This window comes from Orcinus orca, chromosome 2, assembly GCF_937001465.1.
Source record: "Orcinus orca chromosome 2, mOrcOrc1.1, whole genome shotgun sequence".
NCBI classification, from domain to species: domain Eukaryota; kingdom Metazoa; phylum Chordata; class Mammalia; order Artiodactyla; family Delphinidae; genus Orcinus; species Orcinus orca.
This window is the reverse complement of record NC_064560.1, coordinates 96,072,859-96,095,276: the sequence shown is the minus strand read 5'-3', so window position 1 is coordinate 96,095,276 and position 22,418 is coordinate 96,072,859. Positions and strand designations below refer to the sequence as shown.

General features: G+C 42.9%; 1 protein-coding gene across 1 annotated transcript in view; it reads left to right on the top strand.

Moving 5' to 3' along the window:
- TLN2 (talin 2) overlaps positions 1 to 22,418 on the top strand; it is a 443,787-nt gene that overhangs the window by 277,936 nt on the left and 143,433 nt on the right. Inside the window, exons 12-19 of the mRNA XM_004274706.2 lie at positions 5,949 to 6,104; positions 11,689 to 11,790; positions 12,529 to 12,605; positions 15,152 to 15,332; positions 16,236 to 16,349; positions 18,846 to 18,954; positions 19,717 to 19,925; positions 20,477 to 20,575. Coding sequence (XP_004274754.1) covers positions 5,949 to 6,104; positions 11,689 to 11,790; positions 12,529 to 12,605; positions 15,152 to 15,332; positions 16,236 to 16,349; positions 18,846 to 18,954; positions 19,717 to 19,925; positions 20,477 to 20,575 — 1,047 coding nt within the window. The remainder of the gene's footprint in view (positions 1 to 5,948; positions 6,105 to 11,688; positions 11,791 to 12,528; positions 12,606 to 15,151; positions 15,333 to 16,235; positions 16,350 to 18,845; positions 18,955 to 19,716; positions 19,926 to 20,476; positions 20,576 to 22,418) is intronic.

Below are 22,418 nucleotides of genomic sequence, written 5' to 3'. Positions count from 1 at the left end.
TTTTTCTGTATCCTTGTCAAAATTCATTTGAATACATTGCTATGAATCTATTTCTATTTCTATTCTGTTCTATTGATTTGTGTTGGTCCTTCCACTGATAATCACACTGTCCTGATCACTTTAGCTATATAGTAAGCGTTAACATCAAGTTGAATGATTCTCTTTACTTTTTTCTTCTTTTTCGAAATTGTTTTAGCTAATTTAGGTCCTTTGCCTTTCCATGAACACTTTAGAACAAGGTTGTCTGTATCTACAAAAAACTTAGCTGGGATTTTGATAGGCACTGCATTGAATTTATAGATCAATTGGGGGAGAATTGATAACTATGTTGAGTTTTTCAATCCATAAACATGATAGTAGATCCTCTTTGATTTCTTTCATCAACATTTTGTAATTTTCAGTGTGCAGATCCTTATACATATTATAACAATATACAGTCATTTTAATTTTTAGGTTTATTTTTAAATTCAGTGAATAGAGCAGGTAAATTTACAACACATATGTCAGCAGCATGAAATAACCTGTGTGTGTATAAATAAGTGCAACCATTTAGAATATATGGTTAAAAGACATCACACACAGAATAGCACATGCACACACAAAATTGTTTGGGTAAGGGACAGTATGTGTTTTAAAGGCATAAGTAACAGATTTCTCTAGACCCCCCAATCTGAACATACCATTAAATTGTGAAGGAAGTTCATTGGCATAATTTAAGAAGTACGTTAAAAGTGATTAATTCACTACTTAGATAGACTATTTGAAATCCTAAATTAAATAAGTCAATGAAATCATAATTTATAAAATGTGAATGTTGATATTAAACACACTTAATCATACCACATGGCCTTCAGATCAGTATATATTGTGAGAGAACTAGTTTGATATGTTTATAGGTCCTTCCATCATATTTTCCTCTGTATCTGTGTACATCTTGTCCTAATATTCAGAGCATTATGCAGTTGAGCCTTGAACAACGTGGGGGTTAGCGGGCATCGACCCTTTGCGCGGTCCAAAATCCGCGTATAACTTACAGTTGGCCCTCTGTACCTGCAGTTTGTCTGTATTCACGGTTCCACATTTGTGGATTCAACCCGTATGGATCATGTAGTTCTATAGTATTAGCTATTGAAAAGAAGTGGACTCACCTGGTTCAAACCCATGTGGTTCAAGGGTACTTCATACTGTATTTTATATTGTTATAAGAGAAAGTGCTTGGGTGTTGGAGTCGGAAAGACTGGCCTAGAATTCTTGATGCAATATTGCCTATGTGAGAAATGACAGAAACTCGTGACTTGGAGAGACATCCTTAACCTTCTGAAACCTCAGTTTCTTCATGTGAAAAATGGGAATGGTAATTCTTTACAGAGCTCTAATGAAGATTAAGTGAGGTAATGTATGTAAAGAAATGTAGTAGCTGGAATGTAGGGATATTTGATACATTCTAGGTTATCCCAACTCCTTAACCCTCTTCACAATTCCCTAATTCCTGGCCCTTGAGTCCTCCAACTTTCCATTAGCTTTTAGAGTTCATGATACAGAGCAGGGGTTGGCAAACTTTTTAGTAAAGGGCCCAGGTAGTCAATATCTTAGCCTTTGCTAGTCGAACCACTCATCTCTGTGCTCGTATCCTGAAATCAGTAGGCAATATATAAATAAATGAGCATGGTGTGTTTCTGTAAAGCTTTATTTATGGATTGTGAAATTTCAGTTTCATATAATTTTCATGTTTCATGAAGTATTATTACTCTTAATTTTTTTTTTCAACCATTTGAAAATAGAAAATTCACTCTTAGCTCTCAGGCCAAAAAAGAGGTGCCGGGGGGAGCAGAAAACTGCATTTAGTACCTGCCATAGTTTGCTGACCCCAATAGAGAGGATGTCTGTAATAAGCCTGTTATGTGGCAGTGTTCTCAATGGCTAAGAACATATCCTTCGAAAAGGAAGACCTGGGACCTGGGTTTGGAATTCTGGCTTTGCCACTTAGTTTGACCTTCGATAAGTTACTTTACCTTCCATCTCTAAAGCTCAGCTTGCTCACCTAGAGTGCTGAGTTTTTGTGAGGTTAAAGGACGTAATATAGAAAAGGGGACTGTTGCACAAATGATCTCAATAAATGGGAGCTGTAAACATCTACAGTCTTCCTCTTTCATTGAAATCTTTTGCAGTTTATCTTGGTAAGTTTTTCAGAACCCCATAAGGAACGGTAAGGCATTTCCCATGACTTGCAAAGAATCTTGTTTCTTTCCCGGAAACCCTTGTGGAAACCTTCTGAGTTATAAACTTGCCTTTAACCTTCCCTGCAACCACAACCAGAGCCTTGAGGGTTAGATACCTTGGGAGCTGAGCCTCTTCTCCCCTCAACTGTAAAAACATCACAGAGGGCATTCAGAGCATCTCAGAATCATGAATTAAATCAACATGGATTGCCAGTTGTTGTAGGGAGAGAAATGGCTAATGAACAGGGTCTTTAGCACCATTTTGCTTTGGAGCAGCCATCCCTTTCTGCCGTGCTCCTAAACGAAAAATGCATACTGATGACACAGCAAAGCACACAAAGCAGCACTTTGGCAGGAAGCCAGTAGAGAACTCTGGTGAGCACAGCTGGATCACAGGCTTAGGCCACATTGAAGTTGGGCTTAGAGCCAAAGCATGCCCAACGCTTAGCCCACTGGCATCCCTCCACCCAAGTCCGAATCTGATGTAAGGCACAGGTGATGTCAGAATCAGCCAATATCCACACCTGTGAGAAGAGCCCGAGGCTGAGCAGGATTGATAACGGCCAGCTGCCAGGACCGAACCCACAGTAATGGTTGAGATGTGCTTGAAAGAGGAGCGGCAGGGCTTATTAGTAGATCCTGACTTTCCTTGGTAGAATACATACCTTCTCCTGCCTGTAAGTCATGTGAGCTCGACACATCCTCAAAACAAAACCAACCTGATGAGGACTGCCTCGAGAGAGAAGTTGCTAGGTAGCTGACAAACTCACACCCACAGTCTGCGAGTGTCTGCACGAGAGAGACAGGTCTTCACTGCATCCTGCCTAGCCTAATTGCTTCTCCTGGAGATAAAGGATGCTGGTGTCTGTAGTTGGAAGACTGGAAAGGAGACGTGTGGAGTGGACTGAGATTCGAGATTTGGAGAGGAAGGGGGAGCCTTATTGCCTCTGGACCTTCTATCATGCAGGTCTGCCACTGAGGGTCTAAGGCAGGTCCTCTGTCAGGGGAGCCCCTTATATCACTAGCACAGAGCCGAGCCCCTCGCTGTTTTAACTTTCTCCAGCTGCTCTGCATTTTGCGGGTAGGCACTGAATTAATTGTGTCCCTTGATGGTGGTCTCTGTTGCTGAGTGACAGTATTTTCTGAGTTCCTTATATACCCTTCCCCCGTAGTCATGACCTTCTAATGGAATGCCCACTGTAAGTTGTTGGCTTGTTCACTCTGGTTTCCTCTCCCAGACCAGAACCATCTCGACAGGAGTCAGGGCAATCCATCACTATCCTGTATTCCCTCACCCCAAAGCCCCTCACTGGGGAAGTACAGATTTGAAAGGAGGAAGGCAACAGCTGCAAACCATATTTTGTTTCTGATCCCCTTCCTGGTGCCAGCAGCTGGGCTGGTACCAACCCTGTGTGACTAAACTAGCCGCCTGGAACCTCTCCACGTAAATCTTTGTGGCTCCTGAAGCCAAGTGATGTGTACTGGCGTGGTCCACCCTGCGCTGATATCACCCCTGGTGGAAATGGCCTCTCCACAAAGGATCTGACTCTTCTCTGAGTTTTTCCTAACTCGGAGGTCCTTACAGTGCCATATTCCCCTCCTCAGACACCCACACAGATTCCTAATGCCTTTATCTCCTCCTCTTGGGAGGAAACTGGAGGTGTGCCGTGACCTTCACTGTTTGACGGTTTATGAACTGCCCACAGGGGCTGGGAGGAGTGTTTTTGCCTTTTCTCTAATTGCTTCCATCAGAAGTAGTATACGGTGGTAGACAGTCTTTTCTGAAGTCAGAGATGTTTTTGAGCTGCTGAAATCTGTGTTCTAATCCTGGCTTTATCACTTACTACTGTGTGCCGTGGGCAAGTCGCTGGTTCCTTCATTTCAAGACTGGCACGATGATGATGCCACCGCCACCAGCATTTGGTTGATGCTCTGAAAATTAATGGATAATGATTGTTAAGTATCTGTCACACTCCTGGCTTGTTTTAAGTGCCTGTCTCCTTGTACAGACACCCGTGTATACTTGCGTACTTTGTGCTAATTTATATATGTATTCCTCTGGTAATAGTGGTTTGGGCATTGCTTGGTTTCTGCAGAAATTTTTTGAAAAGTTTGGTTTTTTCCTGACAACAATAGGAATGTGTATTAAGTTTTTCGAAAAAGGGAAAGCACATGAAAAAATACAAATTGTACGAGATGATCATTGGCACCATTTTGTCATGTAATGAATTTTCTGAAAATTCTATTTAAATTTTTATTTCACGTAGGATCATGCTGTACAGTCGACTTTTTAATTTTTTAATGTGAATGAATTTTTATTATGAATCCACTTGTTTTCCTATAATATGATTTTTAAGAGTTGTAGTCTATTATTTGGATGTACCATAATTTATTTATCATATCTCTTGTGGTTGAACTTTGTTGGTTATTTCTAGTTTTTCACTGTGATAAACTCTAGTTGATCCTTCTTGCAGCATAATCTTTATACACATTTATAAGTTCTTTTTGAATAAGTTTTGAAAAGCAAGTTGGATTAAAAGTAGAAACATTTTTAAAGCTTTGAATCTTAAAGCTTTGAATTTTAAAGCTTTTCTTCCATAAAGCCTTTGCTATTTTAAATGCCCATGAGTAGTGGTCCCCCTTCATACCTTCTTTAATTGAGTATTAAGTTTTTTAAAAAACTATTACATATACATGAAAATTTATCTTATTGCTTATTATCTAGTTACTTATTTAAACATTTTCTGTTCATGTTCTTTGCCACTTATGTTTGATGATTTATGATAACCTTTAGTATATGAAGTGTATGAAATCTTTTATCATACTATTTGTTGTAGATATTTATTCCCCGGTCATTTACCTTTTAATTTCTTTATGGTGAGGTCTCTTTCTTTTTCTCCCACTCTCTCTTTCTTTTTTAAAAAAATGTATCAAAGTCCATATATTTTATAGTTAAAGCTATTAATCTTTTCCTTTAGTTATTTATTTATGTTAGCTTTTGTGCTAAGAAGTCATTTCCCCCTGAGAAATCACAAAAATATCCAACTGTGTGTTCTTCCTAAATTATTTACCTTTTTTGAATTTCTTGTGGCATGAGTGTGAGGTAGGGATTCATTATTTTAATAGTCATGATGACTGTTTCTTTAAAAACTTATTAAAACTAATCATAAAATATTTTAAGGGTCAGTAGATACACATAAAAAATACCAAAATGAAGAATGCAAATGGAAATATATTTCAGTGATTATGAAAAAAAAAAAAAGGCTGTGTTTAGTATTGAGAAGATGCTATTCTGGCAGTTGTAGTTAATTCTAAACAGCTAAAGTGCCGTATTTAAATTCCACATTAACCCTTTTTGTTACTCACTGAGGTGGCTACTGGGAGTGATAATATTTGGAGTTCACTTTAACTTCTTTTTCTCTGCATATCTTTTTTCTGTCACAATCTCTGTTTTTGGAGCAACCTGCCCTCCTGGACAGTATCTCTCTCCAGGAAGTGTGCCTTTGTGGATCCTTCCGGTCTTCTGATGGCTCTGTTTTAGCTTCCATTCCTTTAATTTATGAGTCATTTATCTAGTCTTAAAATTCTGGTTTTCCGATAGCCCTGCCGGTTTTCGAAACACAGTGTTGTAGGTTGACCGTAGGTAAAACATCACGAAATCACTGATAACTTGGAAAAATCAGATGTATTCAGAGGAAGAGCACTGACTCTTGGTACCTCCTGTTTCAGGAAAAGATGAAAGGCAAGAACAAGCTGGTGCCTCGCCTGCTGGGGATCACCAAGGACTCGGTGATGCGCGTGGATGAAAAGACCAAGGAAGTGCTGCAGGAGTGGCCACTCACCACAGTCAAGCGCTGGGCAGCCTCACCCAAGAGCTTCACACTGGTAGGGACTGGCTGAAGGCAGTGAGTGGGCCAGCATGGCCTTGGGTGATATCGTGGGGCAGGGAAACAATACAAGCCCATTGGGTTTCCCTGCCCTTGGAGAGGGACAGATGGTGGGGGTCCACGAGGGCAGGGGTGGGCACTGGTCCAGAAGTGAGAGAGATGTCTGAGAGCTGGGTCTCATTGGCCACCTCTTCCTCTCTAGTGCTCTAAGTCTGTCTGAGTTCTTTAATTAGAAAGAGCCAGTCAAGGATGATTCTTAGTCTCTGTGGTCCTGATGCCATGCCTAGTATACCCTAAAAGGCAACTTTATAACGCCCTGAGGCCCGTACAAAGGCTCCCTCCTCATCTCTAGTTGTTTTAGAAGTTCCTAAAAATTGTGACAACTTGCCAAGCTGTGTTTTCCCAGCCTGCCTATGAAGAGAACATTGTTGTATGGTGGAAATAGCATAGACTGTGGGGTAGCGTTTGAAATCAGCTTTCATTCCCAGCTCTGTGCTCAAGTTACTTCTCCTCTCTGAGCCTTAATGTCCTCAGCTGTGAAATGGGGGTAGTAATACCTGTTTCACAGAGTTGTCATAATCAAATGAGACGATGATAAAATGCTCAAAGTGAAATACATGGAAAGTAGGGAGAATATTTGTTCCAGACCTTTAAACCTCTGAATTCTTCCTCCCAATCTCAGGATCTGCTCTTAACAGAGTATACCATGTGGCCTTAACTGTAGCCAGCCACATTGGTATGTAAGAATTGGTAGGGCAATTATTTTGTAGCACATATCGAGCCATAAGAGAAATCAGAAAGTGTTGACATTTGTGAATTTCTTCAGCACTCCTGAATTGTACTATTCTCCAGCTCTTGTGAACACTTGAAATAACTGCATCTAGGCAAGATCTTATAATAGGGCATCAGAAAATAGGTATAAGGAAGGGGCCTTAGTGGGAGTATTAGTTATCTAATTTGATCATTGATTGATAGACTCTTCCCAGTTGGGAGGAATCTTCAGAAAACATACCTTCTTTCCTCCTGTAGTGAGTAACAGCTGTATCCACATGGCCCTTAAAAAGTAGGTGTTCACGCTTAGTGAACTAAGTTCTCATCTTCCATTGTAGGTAATTGTGGATAATTTCTAAAATAGAAAAATCAAGAAATCAATGTAAATATGTTATTTAGAAATACTAGAAGAAATTGCTAAAAAGGATTCAAAGTAGTTGCACGGGGGATGGAAAGTGAAGGTGGGAATGGGTAGGGCAGGCATAGCTATGTTTTGTTATATACATTTTGATACTATTGGTCTTTTTAAGCTAGACCCAAGTACTGCTTTTTTAAAAACAAAAAGTTATTAAAAACTGTTGCGAATTGCAGTAACTACCTGAAGCGAAAGAGGGAACAAATATCAATGTTTTTGCTGAAGTTGGATTAAAGCTTATAACCTGTAAAGTTTCTTTCCTTCCTACCCAGCTTTAATTTAATATACAAGTGTTTAGAGATTTTCCTGTTGTCTTTCTGTTATTGAGTTTTAGTTTGTTTCTCTTATGGTCAATGAGATGTACTGTGATTCTGTTAATGTTCATGGAACATACTTTGTATGATTTCAATTTGTAGAATTTTAAGGTTTGTTTTATATCACAGGGATATGATCATTCTTGGAGAATGTTCCATGAGTGCTTGAAAAGAATGTGCATTCTGCTGTTGGGTGTAGTGTCCTATAAATGCCAGTTAGATCCTGTTAGCTGTTGGTGGTATTTCAGTCTTACATATCCTTGTTAATTTTCTGTCTAGTAATTCTAACAATTCCTGAGAGTGAAGTTCCCAACAGCAATTGGGGATTTTTTCTATTTCTCCTTTCATCTCTATCAGTTTTTGTTTCATGTATTTTGAAGCTCTGCTGTTCTGTATCTGTACATTTAAGATTGTGCTATGTTCTTAATGGAGAAATTGTTCTATCATTATGTTCTTTTGTTCATAGTAAAGATTTTGCTCTGCAGTTTGCTTTATCTTACATTGGTATAGCCACTCATGCTTTTTTAAATTAGGTGTTTGAATGTTATATTTTTTCTACCCTTTTACTTTAAACCTAGTTATATTGTTAGGTTTTAAATGAATTTCATGTAGAGAGCATGGAGTTGGGTTGTGCTTTTTATTAAAATTCACTCTTGTAATTAATGTATTTAGGCCAATTATCTTTTAAGCTAATTATTAATATGTTAGGTATTATGTCTACCATATTTTATTATTTATTATTTTATTTTTTTGTTTATTTTATTCTCTATTATTCTTGCCTTCCTGTGGGTTACTTGAACATTTTTTTAGAGTTCCATTTTTTTTTTATTTTTTTTCATCAATTAATTTTTGGCTGCATTGGGTCTTCGTTGCTGCACGTGGGCTTTCTCTAGTTGTGGCGAGCTGGGGCTACTCTTTGTTGCAGTGAGCGGCCTTCTCATTGTGGTGGCTTCTCTTGTTGCAGAGAACAGGCTCTAGGCACGTGGGGTTCAGTAGTTGTGGCACGTGGGCTCAGTAGTTGTGGCTCATGGCCTCTAGAGCGCAGGCTTAGTAGTTGTGACGCACGGGGCTTAGTTGCTCCGCGGCATGTGGGATCTTCCCAGGCCAGGGCTCGAACCTGTGTCCCCTGCATTGGCAGGTGGATTCCTAACCACCGTGCCACCAGGGAAGTCCCTAGAGTTCCTTTTTTTTTTTTAAGGCTTCACCAGAGTTTTCTTTTATAAATTTATTTTTTATTTATTTTTGGCTGTGTTGGGTCTTCGTTTCTGTGCGAGGGCTTTCTCCAGTTGTGGCAAGCGGGGACCACTCTTCATTGCAGTGTGCGGGCCTCTCACTGCAGCGGCCTCTCCTGTTGTGGAGCACAGGCTCCAGACGTGCAGACTCAGTAGTTGTGGCTCACAGGCCTAGTTGCTCCGCGGCATGTGGGATCCTCCCAGACCAGGGCTCGAACCCATATCCCCTGCACTGACAGGCAGACTCTCAACCACTGCACCACCAGGGAAGCCCCTCCATTTTTATTTATAATCTTTTTGAGCATATTTCTTTGCATGGTGCTCTTAGTAATTATTCTAGATACTATCATATATGTCTGAAATTAATTACCACCTACTAGCATCAATGTTTCACCACTTCAAATAAAATATAAAAACTTTACTTCCATTTAGGTCTGTTTACACTCCACACTTTTTGAGTATAATTGTTTAAATATTTCTTCTGTATACATTGACCACTACATGAGATGGTGTTACAGCTTTCGCTTCAACCATAAAATAAAACTGAAGAAAACTCATGAGGTGAAGGATAGTCTATTACATTTACTTCTGTTTTTATCCATCTCATTGTTCTTTCTCTTTCAAGTTCCCAGTCTTCTTTTGTTCTCATTTTCGTTATGTTTGGAGAGCTTTCTTTAGCCATTCTTTAAAGGTAGGTCTGCTAGCAACAAATTCTTAGTTTTCCTTCATCTGAGAATGTTATATCCCCTTCATTCATGAAGGTTAATTTTGCCAGATACAGGATTTGAGATCCACAGTTCTTTTCTTTTAGCACTTGAGAAGTGTCATTCTACTTCTTTCTGGCCTCTGTGGTTTCAGAATAGAAATTTTCTGTCATCGGATTGGTATTCCTTTGTAGGCAATATGTTGCTTTTCTATGGATGTTTTTAAGTTTTTCTTTTCTCTAGTTTTCAAAAGTTCTTGGGGTGGGTTTCTTAGGTTGATTCTATTTTGGGGTTTGCTTAGCTTCTTGAATTTGTAGGTTTATATCTTTCACTAATTCGGAGAGGTTTTCAGCCATTATTTCTTTTAATACTTTTTTTTTTTTTTCTGGGTCCCACACTCTACTCTCCTTCCATATTTCTGATGATATGGATGTTAGGTCTTTTCATATATATATATATATATATATTTTTTTTTTTTTTTTTTCCCTGCCATGCCACACAGCTTGTGTGATCTCAGTTCCTCAGCCAGGAATTGAACCCTGGCTGTGGCAGTGAAAGCCCAGAATCCTAACCACTAGGCCACCAGGGAACTCCCATTAGGTCTTTTTGTAAATTGTTCCACAGACCCCTGAAGCTCTGTTGTATTTTGTCTGTTTCCTGTTGTTTCGCTTGACTAAATTCCGTTGATCTGTTTTCAAGTTTATTGATTCTTTTCTTTGTCATTTCCATATTACTGTTTATATCCTGTGCATTTTACTTCAGTTATGGTATTGTTTAATTCTAAAATTTCAATTTGGTTCCTTTTTATGACTTGGGTTTCTTCATTGAATCTTTCTATTGTTTTCATTTGTTTTGGGAGAATTTTTAATTGGGCATTGAAACGTATTTTATTATTCAAAATCAAAATTCCTCATCAGATAATTCCAACATCTGCTTCATTTCAATATTGGCCTCAGTTGATTATCTTTTTTTTTTTTTTTTTTTTTTTTTGCGGTACGTGGGCCTCTCACTGTTGTGGCCTCTCCCGTTGCGGAGCACAGGCTCTGGACGCGCAGGCTCAGCAGCCATGGCTCACGGGCCTAGCTGCTCCACGGCATGTGGGATCTTCCCAGACCGGGGCACAAACCCATGTGCCCTGCATCGGCAGGCAGACTCTCAACCACTGCGCCACCAGGGAAGCCCTGATTATCTTTTTTTATGTTGTAGTTATCCTGGTTCTTGACATGAATAGTGATTTTCAATTATATCCTAGATGTTTTGATTATGATAATAGGAGACTCTTGATCTTATTTATATCTTCTGTTGTAGCAGACAGTCAACTTGTTTAGGTTTAGTGTGTAGTGTTCTGGCTGTAGATTTAGTGTGTAGTGTTCTAGTGTTCAAGTCTTTGTGGACTTGAGTTGCAATGGCAGTTTATTTTCTGAGCCCTTGCAATGCTATTCTGGATTGCTTTGTACTTCTGACTCTGCTGGGGTTCCTGTTCAAAGCCTGTTGGTGCTCGGGGTGTGGGGGAAGAAGTTACTTCCTTGGGCCACCTGCTATTGCTGGCTGACTTTTGTTAGGGGAGGTAGAAGCTACTGAGCCTGAATCTACTTATGCCACTGAGTGGAGGGGAGGGAGACACAGGGCTTCACTGTGGCCACTGCTGCAAAGTGACCAGATCACCTGCCTGCCTGGGTTGTGGAGCAGGGCCTGGGATGGCCAGACTTTCACTGCTTTGCAGGTGCTGGTGAGCAACAACCTAGGTTGTGGAGCTGCTTGAGGCTCCCAACTAGGTCTCTGTTGGGCTTCCCCTCTCCTGGTCCCTTGGCCAAAGAGAACAGGCTTTTGGGAACTTACTGTTGGACGTTCCAAGTTTCAGCCCTCTCCAGCACCCAGTCTTGGGGGTATGGGATCTAAAACAAAACTCAAGAACTCTTCAGACTGTGGTTCTTCAGGTCCTGAGGTCACCAGCCAGTCTACCTTTCCAGCTTTCAGAGCCCTTTACCATTGCTTGTTGAATAAATTTTAGGATGTTCAGTTGTATTTAGAGGGGGCAAGCAAGAAAAAGTGAATCCATGCCAGAACCTGTTCCAAAACTGGACCCCCTCACCTTTAAAACTGCTGATGTGCTGTATTTCTTCTAATGTGGGTTTTGTCCCCCCAGGATTTTGGGGAGTATCAGGAAAGCTACTATTCAGTACAGACCACTGAGGGAGAGCAAATATCCCAGCTGATTGCGGGCTACATTGACATCATCCTCAAAAAGGTATTTCATACTGATGCAAATTGGACAACACTTCTTTATTAGAAGACTCAGTTTAGGTGGTGAAGCTCCCTGAAAAACAAACAAGCAAGCAGGCACCTCATGGAGAGTACTTGATTCACTGATTGAATCTTTAACATTAAGATTGCTTAAGTGTGAAGTCTTTAACCTCATATCCTAGGAGATTTCTGATTTTGCTGCAGCTCATATTTGTGTCATTGACTGCCAAGTCATGAGCAATAGTGCATCATTTAGCTAATGAATGAGCCTGGCTAACCCCTCAGCGTCTTCCTCTCTACGTAATTGTTATGCTTTCCGGCCTCTATAGAAACTGGCTTTAGGGTCTGAAGATATTCCTTTGCTTTCTTCTCTCTCTCTCTCTTTTTTTACCTATTTTAATGGGTTATATGCCATAGTGGTATACCTTTCCTAGGGCTTCAAGATACAGCCCACAAAAATAACCAAGTTCTACCGGAATATTCGTATCTATGTCTTGATTTTAACTGTATAAAATTGTGCAGTAATGTTACACAGAAGACATTATATATCTCTCTGTATTAAATAATATATTTCTTTTTCATTACTATTGCTTTGTTTCACCCATCACTTATTAATTATCCAATACAACGAATTTGGGGTAAACCTTAACAGATCTGCTTGTGTGGCTCATTTTAAAAGGCCTCTTAAAAGGGTCTTGTGTCAAGACCTGCTGACTTTCGTTTTTGTCTTGTTTTACCTCAGAAACAAAGTAAAGATAGATTTGGACTAGAGGGCGATGAGGAGTCAACTATGTTAGAAGAGTCCGTTTCCCCCAAAAAGTAAGTATCGTTAAGAGCACTGGAGAACTGGCTTCTCCCTGGATACGGGGCAGGTTTCCTCGTGCCAGCTCTGGGGCTGTTGCCCTGAAGTCCCTCACGTGGAGCAGGTGATAGTGGATGAGATAGATGAGTCTTGCTTCTCGAAGTGTGGTCCCCAGACCATTGTCATCAGTGTTGAGGGTGTCTTGTTGGGGCGGCGGTGGCTGGGGACTTCAGGGAGACACTGAACAAGATGTAGTGCGTAATTCCACCTTTAGACACAGTGAGCCTTCATGAGTCCTGTTCTGAATTTCTGATTTAAATCTCATAAACTGCATCATTATCATCAGAGCCTGGAGACTGAGTGTAATTCTGTACCTTTGGGCTAGGGGCCTGGCTGGTAGAGGAGTTTTTGTTTATGGGATGCTTTTACCTGCCACGCTTGATACATATGTCATAAGGCAGCAGAGGAACAAGAAAAGAACATGGACCCTGGAGCCAGAGTTACTGGGTTCAAATCTGAGGTCTGTTTTCTAATGTGTGGCCTTGGGGACATTATGAATTTTCTCTGTCTCTTTCATCTCATCTATAAAATGAGAATAATGATTGATCGTACTACCTCATAAGTTTGAATTTAATGATTGAGTTACTAATAAAGCACATAAAACAATCCCTGGTACATAATAAATGTTTACTATTATCATCATTTTAAATTCAGAATAATCTCAATTTAGCTCCATTTTATAAATGAGGAAACTGAGATTTATGAAAATTAAGTAACATCTAATAAGTGAGACTTGTTGACCAAAACCTATTCAGCTACTCCCTTGATGTTAAATAGAGCACTGTAGTAATAACTTGTCTTGTCTGTACTTTATTGTGTGTGCCCATCTTGCTGTCTCACTTGATCTCAGCAGCATCCCCTTGTGGAAGAGGTAGGCTAGATTTTATCATCCCCAGTTCATAGATGAGGAAACCAAAGCTCCTAGAGGTTAGTTGAGATGCGTACATGTGGCAGAGCCAGGACTCAGATTCAGGTGTTCTGATGTCTCCTATAGTGCACTGCCAGAGAGTTCGAGCATATTCCACCACGTTGAAGTTGTCTAGTAATAGGAATTGTTTCTCTGATGTTGCTACTCTGTACACTTTCTCACAGTTTGCATCATAATCCCCTTGAAGGTGCTTTTCCATTTGTCCCTTATTTGTACGCAAGTTGGAACCAAATTTGATGTGGTGCATTTCAAGTACTACTTGCTACCCTCTGGCAAAAGACCTTAATTTCTTGAAATTATTAATGACCATTAGATGGACATTAGTAACCTAGTACTTCCTAATAGGGTGAGCTGTTCACTTCCTAGGATTCTGCTGTGCTTGAACTTCTCCTAGGAGCAGCTCAGTAAGTGTCTGAGCCCCGCGTGCCAGGACCCTCCCCACTGATGCAGACGGCATCATGGTGCGGTCTGGTCATGGCAAGCAGGAAGAGTGGTCCAGGGGAGTTCCTCATCCCTAGACCTTCCACTTCGCCCTGTATTAGACATTGGCTGAGATCTTGCAATGCAGCTGAGGTCCGAGAGGAGCCATAGATCCACCCTCCCTAGTGCCAGCCCCTCCGCAGATGTTAATGTTGCTGCGTGGATGCCTGTTGCTTGGAATCCTAGCTTGGCTCACAAGCTTTGCCCTGGACAACAGGGAGTGACCTGCAGTGGTTCCAGAACCCTGGGACAGAGGCTGCTGTGCCTTAATGCAGCTGCTCAGCAACCCTGCCCCCCACCCCACCCCCCTGCCCCCCCACCCCGCAGACTCCCCCGGACTCTCCCTGTGGGTTTGTCCACTGGGCTATGAGGCACCTGTGCCACCCTCAGATTCTTACCTTCATATGCTCAAAGTCCTTTACACTCACTGCTCATTCTAGGAAAATATCAAGAAGTAAAAAAACTGACAATTTTTTTATTAGATGCCCTAGGAGTCTTCCCAGACTTAAGTTGAAATGATCTGGAAGAGAGCCAAAGTCTGCCAATCATCAAAGTTTCTAAGGTGTTGAAACAGCCTTTGTGGTCAATGGCTTTTGACCTGGGGAAGGGGAGCTAAGCTGTGGGAGATTTTAAATTCTTTTCCACGCTTCTTCCTTCAAGCTAAGGATAAATGGTCTCTGTCCCCGGGGCTTAGAATAGAACATGGCACACAGTAGATAAGGTGTTGAATGAATGCTATTTCAGGTAGAATTTACGAAATAATAGATCAGTGTATCCAAAACATTCACTTATGCCTAGAACATCATTATTTTTTGTGTCTTTTTTAAGAACAACTAATAGCATAATGCCATGAACCTATCAACTAGATACACTGGGAGTAGTTATTTATATTACTGATTATAAAAGGATTAATTCATCTCAGGGTTCTGCTGAAACATTTTAGTGCTGCTACTTCGTTCACAATTCTGTCTGTATTTGCTTCTTGGAAACTTGTTGCCATTGCATGAAGCAGTGAACACTGGTGACACCTGTGGTATCTTATTACACTCCCTGTGAATGGCCACCTCGCAGTGACCAAAGTGTCTGTCCCCCTAGGTCCACCATCTTGCAGCAGCAGTTCAATCGCACCGGGAAGGTGGAGCATGGTTCAGTGGCACTGCCAGCCGTGATGCGCTCCGGCTCCAGCGGGCCTGAGACCTTCAATGTTGGAAGCATGCCCTCCCCACAGCAGCAGGTCATGGTTGGACAGATGCACCGAGGCCATATGCCCCCGCTGGTGAGGCTACCAGGGGACTTGCCCTGCTCGTCACTATGCTGCCTTTGGTGTCCAGGGAGCCACACCAGCCTGGGGATAGGTTGTGTGTGTCATCCTCACTCTCACTACTTCCTGTCTGAATCCTGGCTCTTCAGCTGTGCAGTCCCAATGCCTAATTCCCAGTGTGTTTTCTTTTAAATGGGTGGCTCTGGCAATGCCCTGTCTAGGACCACAGGTGTCCTTTAGGGCTGGACAAGGACCAGTGGCCTCTCCACGTGGTTTGCGAGAGAGGGATAGGACCCTGCTCCCCTGCCTGCTCATCGGCCCAGATACCCCTCAGAGAGGCTTAGAAGTAGACTAAGTCTCTTCCCATCCACACATTTCCCCCCAGCGGATCATTGGTTCTTTCTGCTGTGCTGGTCGACCTGACTCGGGGCCTCTCTCAGGCCTGCTCTGGAATCCCATGCTTTGGGGCAAGAACTTTTTGAAAGCAGAAGAGCCTTAAAGTCCAGAGGTGATTTGAGTGGAGAAGCGTGTTGACTGTAGGTTTGGGTGGAATCTTATTTACCAAGAAGAGTTCTGATGTAGCACACCCATGTGATTCCTGTGCAGGAGACCTTCTGTCCGGAGCACTCAAGGATTGGGTCCCCTGAGCTCCCCTGCAGGGACTCTTCCTGAGCCTTCTTGTTTTCCACACTCTGCTGATGAGAATCACCCTATTGCAAACACTCATATTTAGTGTCCTACTAATGTATTATAATACCTACTGGCCCCCCGTTGAAATAGGAGCTGGTTCAGGCAGTTTGTTGAGACATACCCTGGGCTGCTTTCTCATGATCTCAGGTCCACTTTCCTTGCTCATGTAGAGCCTGTGTTGCCAGTCCAGGAGTGTGGTGTGACCCCTTGTGTTACCTGCCTTTGCAGACCTCGGCCCAGCAGGCCCTCATGGGGACCATCAACACGAGCATGCACGCTGTCCAGCAGGCCCAGGACGACCTCAGTGAACTTGACTCCCTGCCGCCTCTCGGCCAGGATATGGTAAGTGTTGTTCAGTGTTTTTATTCGATGTCTCTGCCCTGGCAGAAAACGGGGTTCTGTGCTCTGGCTGGATTCAGTGAGATGAATCTCTGTCTCCAGCTAGGTGAGTTGGAATTCCATGTTTTTTCAAGAGATGGAGTCTCCATCTCTAGGCTGCACCACAGGAGGAGACAATCCTAGGGTGCTACAGGCTGTCAGCAGTACCCCATAAGGGCTAAGAACTTGGACTCGAGTCTTATCATTTGGACCCAGATTCCAGCTCTACTGCTCAATGGCTGTGTGAATCTGGGCAGCTTACTCTCTCTAAGCCTCCATTCTGTCATCCCTGAGTAGGGCTGTTGTGAAGACCCAACCATCCAATCATGTAAGGAGTTCTGAGTCCCGCACCTAACACGTAGTGAGAGCCCGGTGAGTATTAGCTGGGTTTGTTGTTAGTATTTACCCATGGTTCACACACTTGAGCAAGCATCACAGTCTTTCAGAGGGCTTGCTAAAACAGATTGCTGGGCCCCTCCCCCATTGTTTCTGACTCAGTAGGTCTGGGGTGGGGCCTGAGAATTTGCATTTCCAGCAAGTTCTCAGGTGCTGCAGCTACTTGTTCAGAGACCATGCTTCACAAACCACTGGGTTACTACTATTGAGCTTTTCAGCGAGGCAGATTAGCTGCCTTCCTGTAGCTGCGGCTGCATGAAATTGTCTAGCCCCTTGCTCCTTTAATGGTGATCCACAGGCCAGCAGCATTGGCAGCACTTAGGATCTTGCGAGAGGCACAGAATCTTAGGCCTTACCCCAAACTTCTGAATCAGAATCTGCATTTTAGTAAAGTTCCTAACTGTTTTGTGTACACATTTGCAAACCACTGGCTATCACTGTCCTTCCCTGCCCTGCTTCACACGTTAAAAATCACCTGAGGAGTTTTAAGGACGAAGCCTAGGGCCCAGGTCAGACCAAACAAATCAGTGTTGCCGGTGGGTGGGGCCTGGGTATCAGTGGGTTTTCATCTCCCTATTGTGATTCTAATATGCAGCCAGGGTTGAAGACCACTGCTTTAAGACTGCCTGACCCTCGTAGGGCCAGAACCAAGACACAATTTGTAGCCTCATCTTGTCCAGCCAGGCTAACTGCCTCCAAGTTTTCCCTGCTCGGTGTTTTTCCTTTGTGTACTTGTGTACCTGCAGGGTGCAGCATCCTTAGTGCTGTTTCTCCCAGGCCCCTGAAGTCATTAAATATTTTGCTTTGGGGAGCTTGAGAGTAAAAATACATATGGCAGACTCCCATATCCAGCACAGTTGTGAGAGAAAGTTTTAAAATATCTGGATTTAATATTCTTGCTTCACCAATTTTCAAAGAGTTAGTATATAAAATATTTTAGTGCTAGACATACGCTGAACCAAGATTAATATTTTGGGAATGTTTTGGGAAGCAGATCAGCACCTTATATAACCATAGGATCATCATTACCAGTGTATAAATGAGCATTTATTGGCTAAGACCAGAAACAGCCAAAAACAGAATTTGCTATTTATAGGGTCAAATGAACATGAAGTATAAGAACTAGAAAGGTTTTAAAAGACCATTGAGTGAGATTCCACAGTAGAAGAAATGAAAGGCACAGGAGTTGGGTGAAATGTGCTCGAAGTCATATCATTTGTTAGTGGTAGAGCTGGATCCAGAGCAGGGGTCTTGACAACCACCTCCCAAAACCCTACCAGGAAAGGTGCCACGTCAACATGACATTCATCTTGTGAACAAAAGACAATTGCTACGCTGATGGAACACGCATGAGCTAGAACACCCTAATTCTAACCCCATTCTCTAAAAAACAAGATGAAGATTAGCAACAGTTGTTGTTGCCACTGTGCAGTATTATTATGAGATACTAATTTTTTTTATATATATAAATTTATTTATTTATTTATTTTTGGCTGTGTTGGGTCTTCGTTTCTGTGCGAGGGCTTTCTCTAGTTGCGGCAAGCGGGGGCCACTCTTCATCGCGGTGTGCGGGCCTCTCACTGTTGCGGCCTCTCTTGTTGCAGAGCACAGGCTCCAGACGCGCAGGCTCAGTAGCTGTGGCTCACGGGCCCAGTTGCTCCGCGGCATGTGGGATCTTCCCAGACCAGGGCTCGAACCCGTGTCCCCTGCATGGGCAGGCAGATTCTCAACCACTGCGCCATGAGGGAAGCCCCATGAGATACTAATTATTTTCAATTTTTAAATTGAATTTACCTACATAAAGCCACAGAATTTTTCTCTCCAAGATCTTAAAGACAACATAACGTGAGTAAAAAGTACTGAGAAATTACGTGCCATTCAGCATGAGTGAATGAGCAAGAAGCCTGTTAAGTACATCGTTCAAGGTGACTTAAGGGCCTCGTTGGTGCTGGCCCAGTGAAAATAGTGTGGCCAAAACGCTGGTCTCATTTTATGGCACAACTTCTCTGGTTTCCTGGGCAATCCTGTGCAGCACTTTTGTCATGAAGTTGTCTGGTTTTGCAGGCGTCTAGGGTATGGGTTCAGAATAAAGTCGACGAATCCAAACATGAAATCCACTCTCAAGTCGATGCCATCACAGCTGGAACAGCTTCAGTTGTTAACCTCACAGCCGGTAAGTCCCTGAGGAATTTGTGGTGTATTGTGATTTTGTTAAAAACAAACGTTCTTATTCTTTGATTGAAACAACAGATTTGTCCTATTCTGAGAGGAGAGTCTATTATTAGGCCCTCACAATACTTCAGACATTTTCTCCCACTGACCCAGGAGAAATGCGGTGAACATCTCATACCTTTTTGTCTGGATCATGCATCATCAGTAAAAACCACTTATCCAGCTCTTCTCATTGTTCAAGCTGCTGGACATACTTCAAAGTATATCGAGGCCAGTTTCTCCCTTCTGAGAGCTTGCAGTCTCAAAATGGTTTTAGATGACTAGCCATCATGGGTGCCTTCTTCTGTCTTGTCCAGCCATGGTCTCCTCTGTATAGCACGACTCCCAGCCTTGCACTGTCACATGAGAGCCAGGGAAGATCTTGGCTTCACCAAGCAGCGTTGCAGTGTTTCAGGGGTAGAGTTGAGCTCTCCAAGCGGCTGACCTTGGAGCAGCCTTCTGAAAAGGGCCGTGAGATGCTGATTCTTCCTTGGGAATTTTAAAGGTGCACATGCTCAGTATCTTAATATATGAGGCCTCGGGATAAAAGGACCCCATGAAGAGCAGTACCTTGGAGATGGGGAGACGTCTGACTCCTGCAGGATGGGGGCGTCATTGGTGGGGGCAGGGTTCTGCTGCCAGTGTTACCCTGTTTCCTGTCAACCTGGGCTCCCCTCAACCTTCACCACCCTCCTTGGATGGTTATGGTCCTTCTCTGTCCCAGGTGACCCTGCAGACACCGACTACACCGCTGTGGGGTGTGCCATCACCACCATTTCTTCCAACCTGACGGAGATGTCCAAGGGCGTGAAGCTGTTGGCGGCCCTCATGGACGATGAGGTAGGCAGCGGGGAGGACTTGCTCAGAGCTGCAAGGACCCTCGCCGGGGCCGTGTCGGATTTGCTGAAAGCTGTGCAGCCGACTTCTGGAGAGGTGAGCTTTGGGGCCATCAGTCACTCGGGTTCTGAGGGAGGTACAGCCTCTGGGTCCCATGCGGTTCTTGCTTCCTGAGCTGTCCCTTCCATCCTGACGACTCATGTTCCCACCCTCTGGGGTTTGGAGTTGGTGAACTGGGTGCAGAAACCATGGTTCAACCTTTGAGACTGGTTGAGCTCTTAGTAGGAAGCCTCCTTTCCCCACCCAAGGGTACTTGATTAGATGTAACCTCAGAAACTAACACACATGACCAATACACATTTAAAGGGGATACAAGTCTGTACGCTAATTTCCTACCAGCTGAATGAGGCTCATTATTTGAGCATTTCACATCTATGCAGCCATTGCTGGTTTGTGAGCCACAGGCATTTCCTTGCATAGATTCCACCAGGACGTGGATGTCTCCCGTCTGGCAGATAGTTCAAGAGTCTCACTGAGGTGCAGGAGGAGGCCATCCTGTAGGATTCCTCTTCCTGCACTGCCCTGTCTGACGGCGCTGGGGAGGCAATGCATTCTCTTTCCCACTAAGATGTGCTCTGTGTTCGTAGCCTCGACAGACAGTTTTGACCGCTGCTGGAAGTATTGGACAAGCCAGTGGAGATCTTCTGCGGCAGATCGGAGAGAATGAGACTGATGAGCGATTCCAGGTAAGATATTTGCAGCCCATAACCTTGGAGCCTAAGCGATGGCCTTAGACCCAAGCAGGGAGAAGGTAATGAAAAACTGAGTCTTCCTTGAGCAGACAAAAAAAAAGATGAAGGTGGATTATCTCAGAGTGTGGTCTTTATGTGTTAAAGAAAAAGAATTTTTAATTGAAAGACTCATTTCACTTACATCGTGCATCACCACTTTGAAACACTTACTTAGCTGTTCTCACTAGTAAGCATGCTACACTTTCTTCAAACACAGATATGGATGGAATAATGTCACAACCACCCTTATACTGACCACCCAACCTCTAGAGTTATCAACTCGTGGCCAAGCTTGTTTTATCTATTTGGGGTGGTTTTTAATTGCATCATTCTTTTTTTTTCTTTCTTTTTTTTATGAAGACATTACTTTTTAAAAATGTTTTTATTTTTTACCTTATAAATTTATTTCTTTATTTTTGGCTGTGTTGGGTCTTCGTTGCTGTGTGTGGGCATTCTTTAGTTGCGGCAAGCGGGGGCTACTGTTCATTGTGGTGCGCGGGCTCTCATTGCAGTGGCTTTTCTTGTTGTGGAGCACGGGCTTTAGGTGCGTGGGCTCAGTAGTTGTGGCTTGCGGGCTTAGTTGCTCTGCGGCATGTGGGATCTTCCTGGACCAGGGATCAAACCTGTGTCCCTTGCATTGGCAGGTGGATTCTTTTTTTTTTTTTTTTAATATCTTCATTGGAGTGTAATTGCTTTACAATGTTGTGTTAGTTTCTGCTGTACAACAAAGTGAATCAGCTGTAAGTATACATATATCCCCATATCCCCTCCCTCTTGAGCCTCCCTCCCATCCTCCCTACCCACCCCTCTAGGCGGTCACAAAGCACCGAGCTGATCTCCCTGTGCTATGTGGCTGCTTCCCACTAGCTATCTATTTTACATTTGGTATGTCAATGCTACTCTCTCACTTCGTCCCAGCTTCCCCTTCCCCAGCGGGAGGATTCTTAACCACTGTGCCACCAGGGAAGTCCCTAATTGCATCATTCTTGAGTTCACATGTAAGAGTGAAAACACGGGCGCTCCCTTACACTCTGCTGACACATAGGACAGGCTTTCCTTTGTGTTTAGAGCTGGGTCTCTTGTCTGTGTCATATCCAAAACCACAAGTGTGGCAGTCTTTTTGTCACCCCTTTTTTTCCAATACCAGGGACGTGTCCTCTGGGGATCAGCTGTAGCCACTGTTTGCAGCTGGCTGGATGCACTGCCAGCTCAGACAAGATCTCAACCTGTTTGCCTCTATTCCCGGACCCCGCAGATGGGGTGCAGAGGCCTTCTGCCAGGGATCTTCAGGCTCAGATGAACTCTTCACATACTTGTGGGAAGATGCCTTTCATTCCTCATCCTCCTAAGTCTTCATTTTACAAGTAACATACAAATACATTCTAATTAAACTGTTATAGTTTGAGCCCTTGTTCTCTGGAAGATGCCCTTTTCCAAATCCTATGTCAGGTTCAATGTTTGGGATTTCTGTAGAATTCAGAATTAAAGGATCATTCAACTTTCCATTAGCGTTCAAGTCGCTTCGGGGCAATTTTGCTTGCTATTTTGTCTAGAACTGCCAAACTTCATCACCTCAAGACGTGTCAGTTATGCTAAGACATGGTCATGTATGTTGTGGATACATGAAACATGTACCTTCTCTACTCTCCACATTCCTGGGGTGCTGGGAACATAGCACTCATTCAGATCCTGCAATACAATGAGACATTCAGTGCATGAACATTCATGTGATCATGGAGGCTGAGACCCATAATGAGTGGTAGGAGTATTTCTGGAAGCCATTTCTGTGCTGGAATGT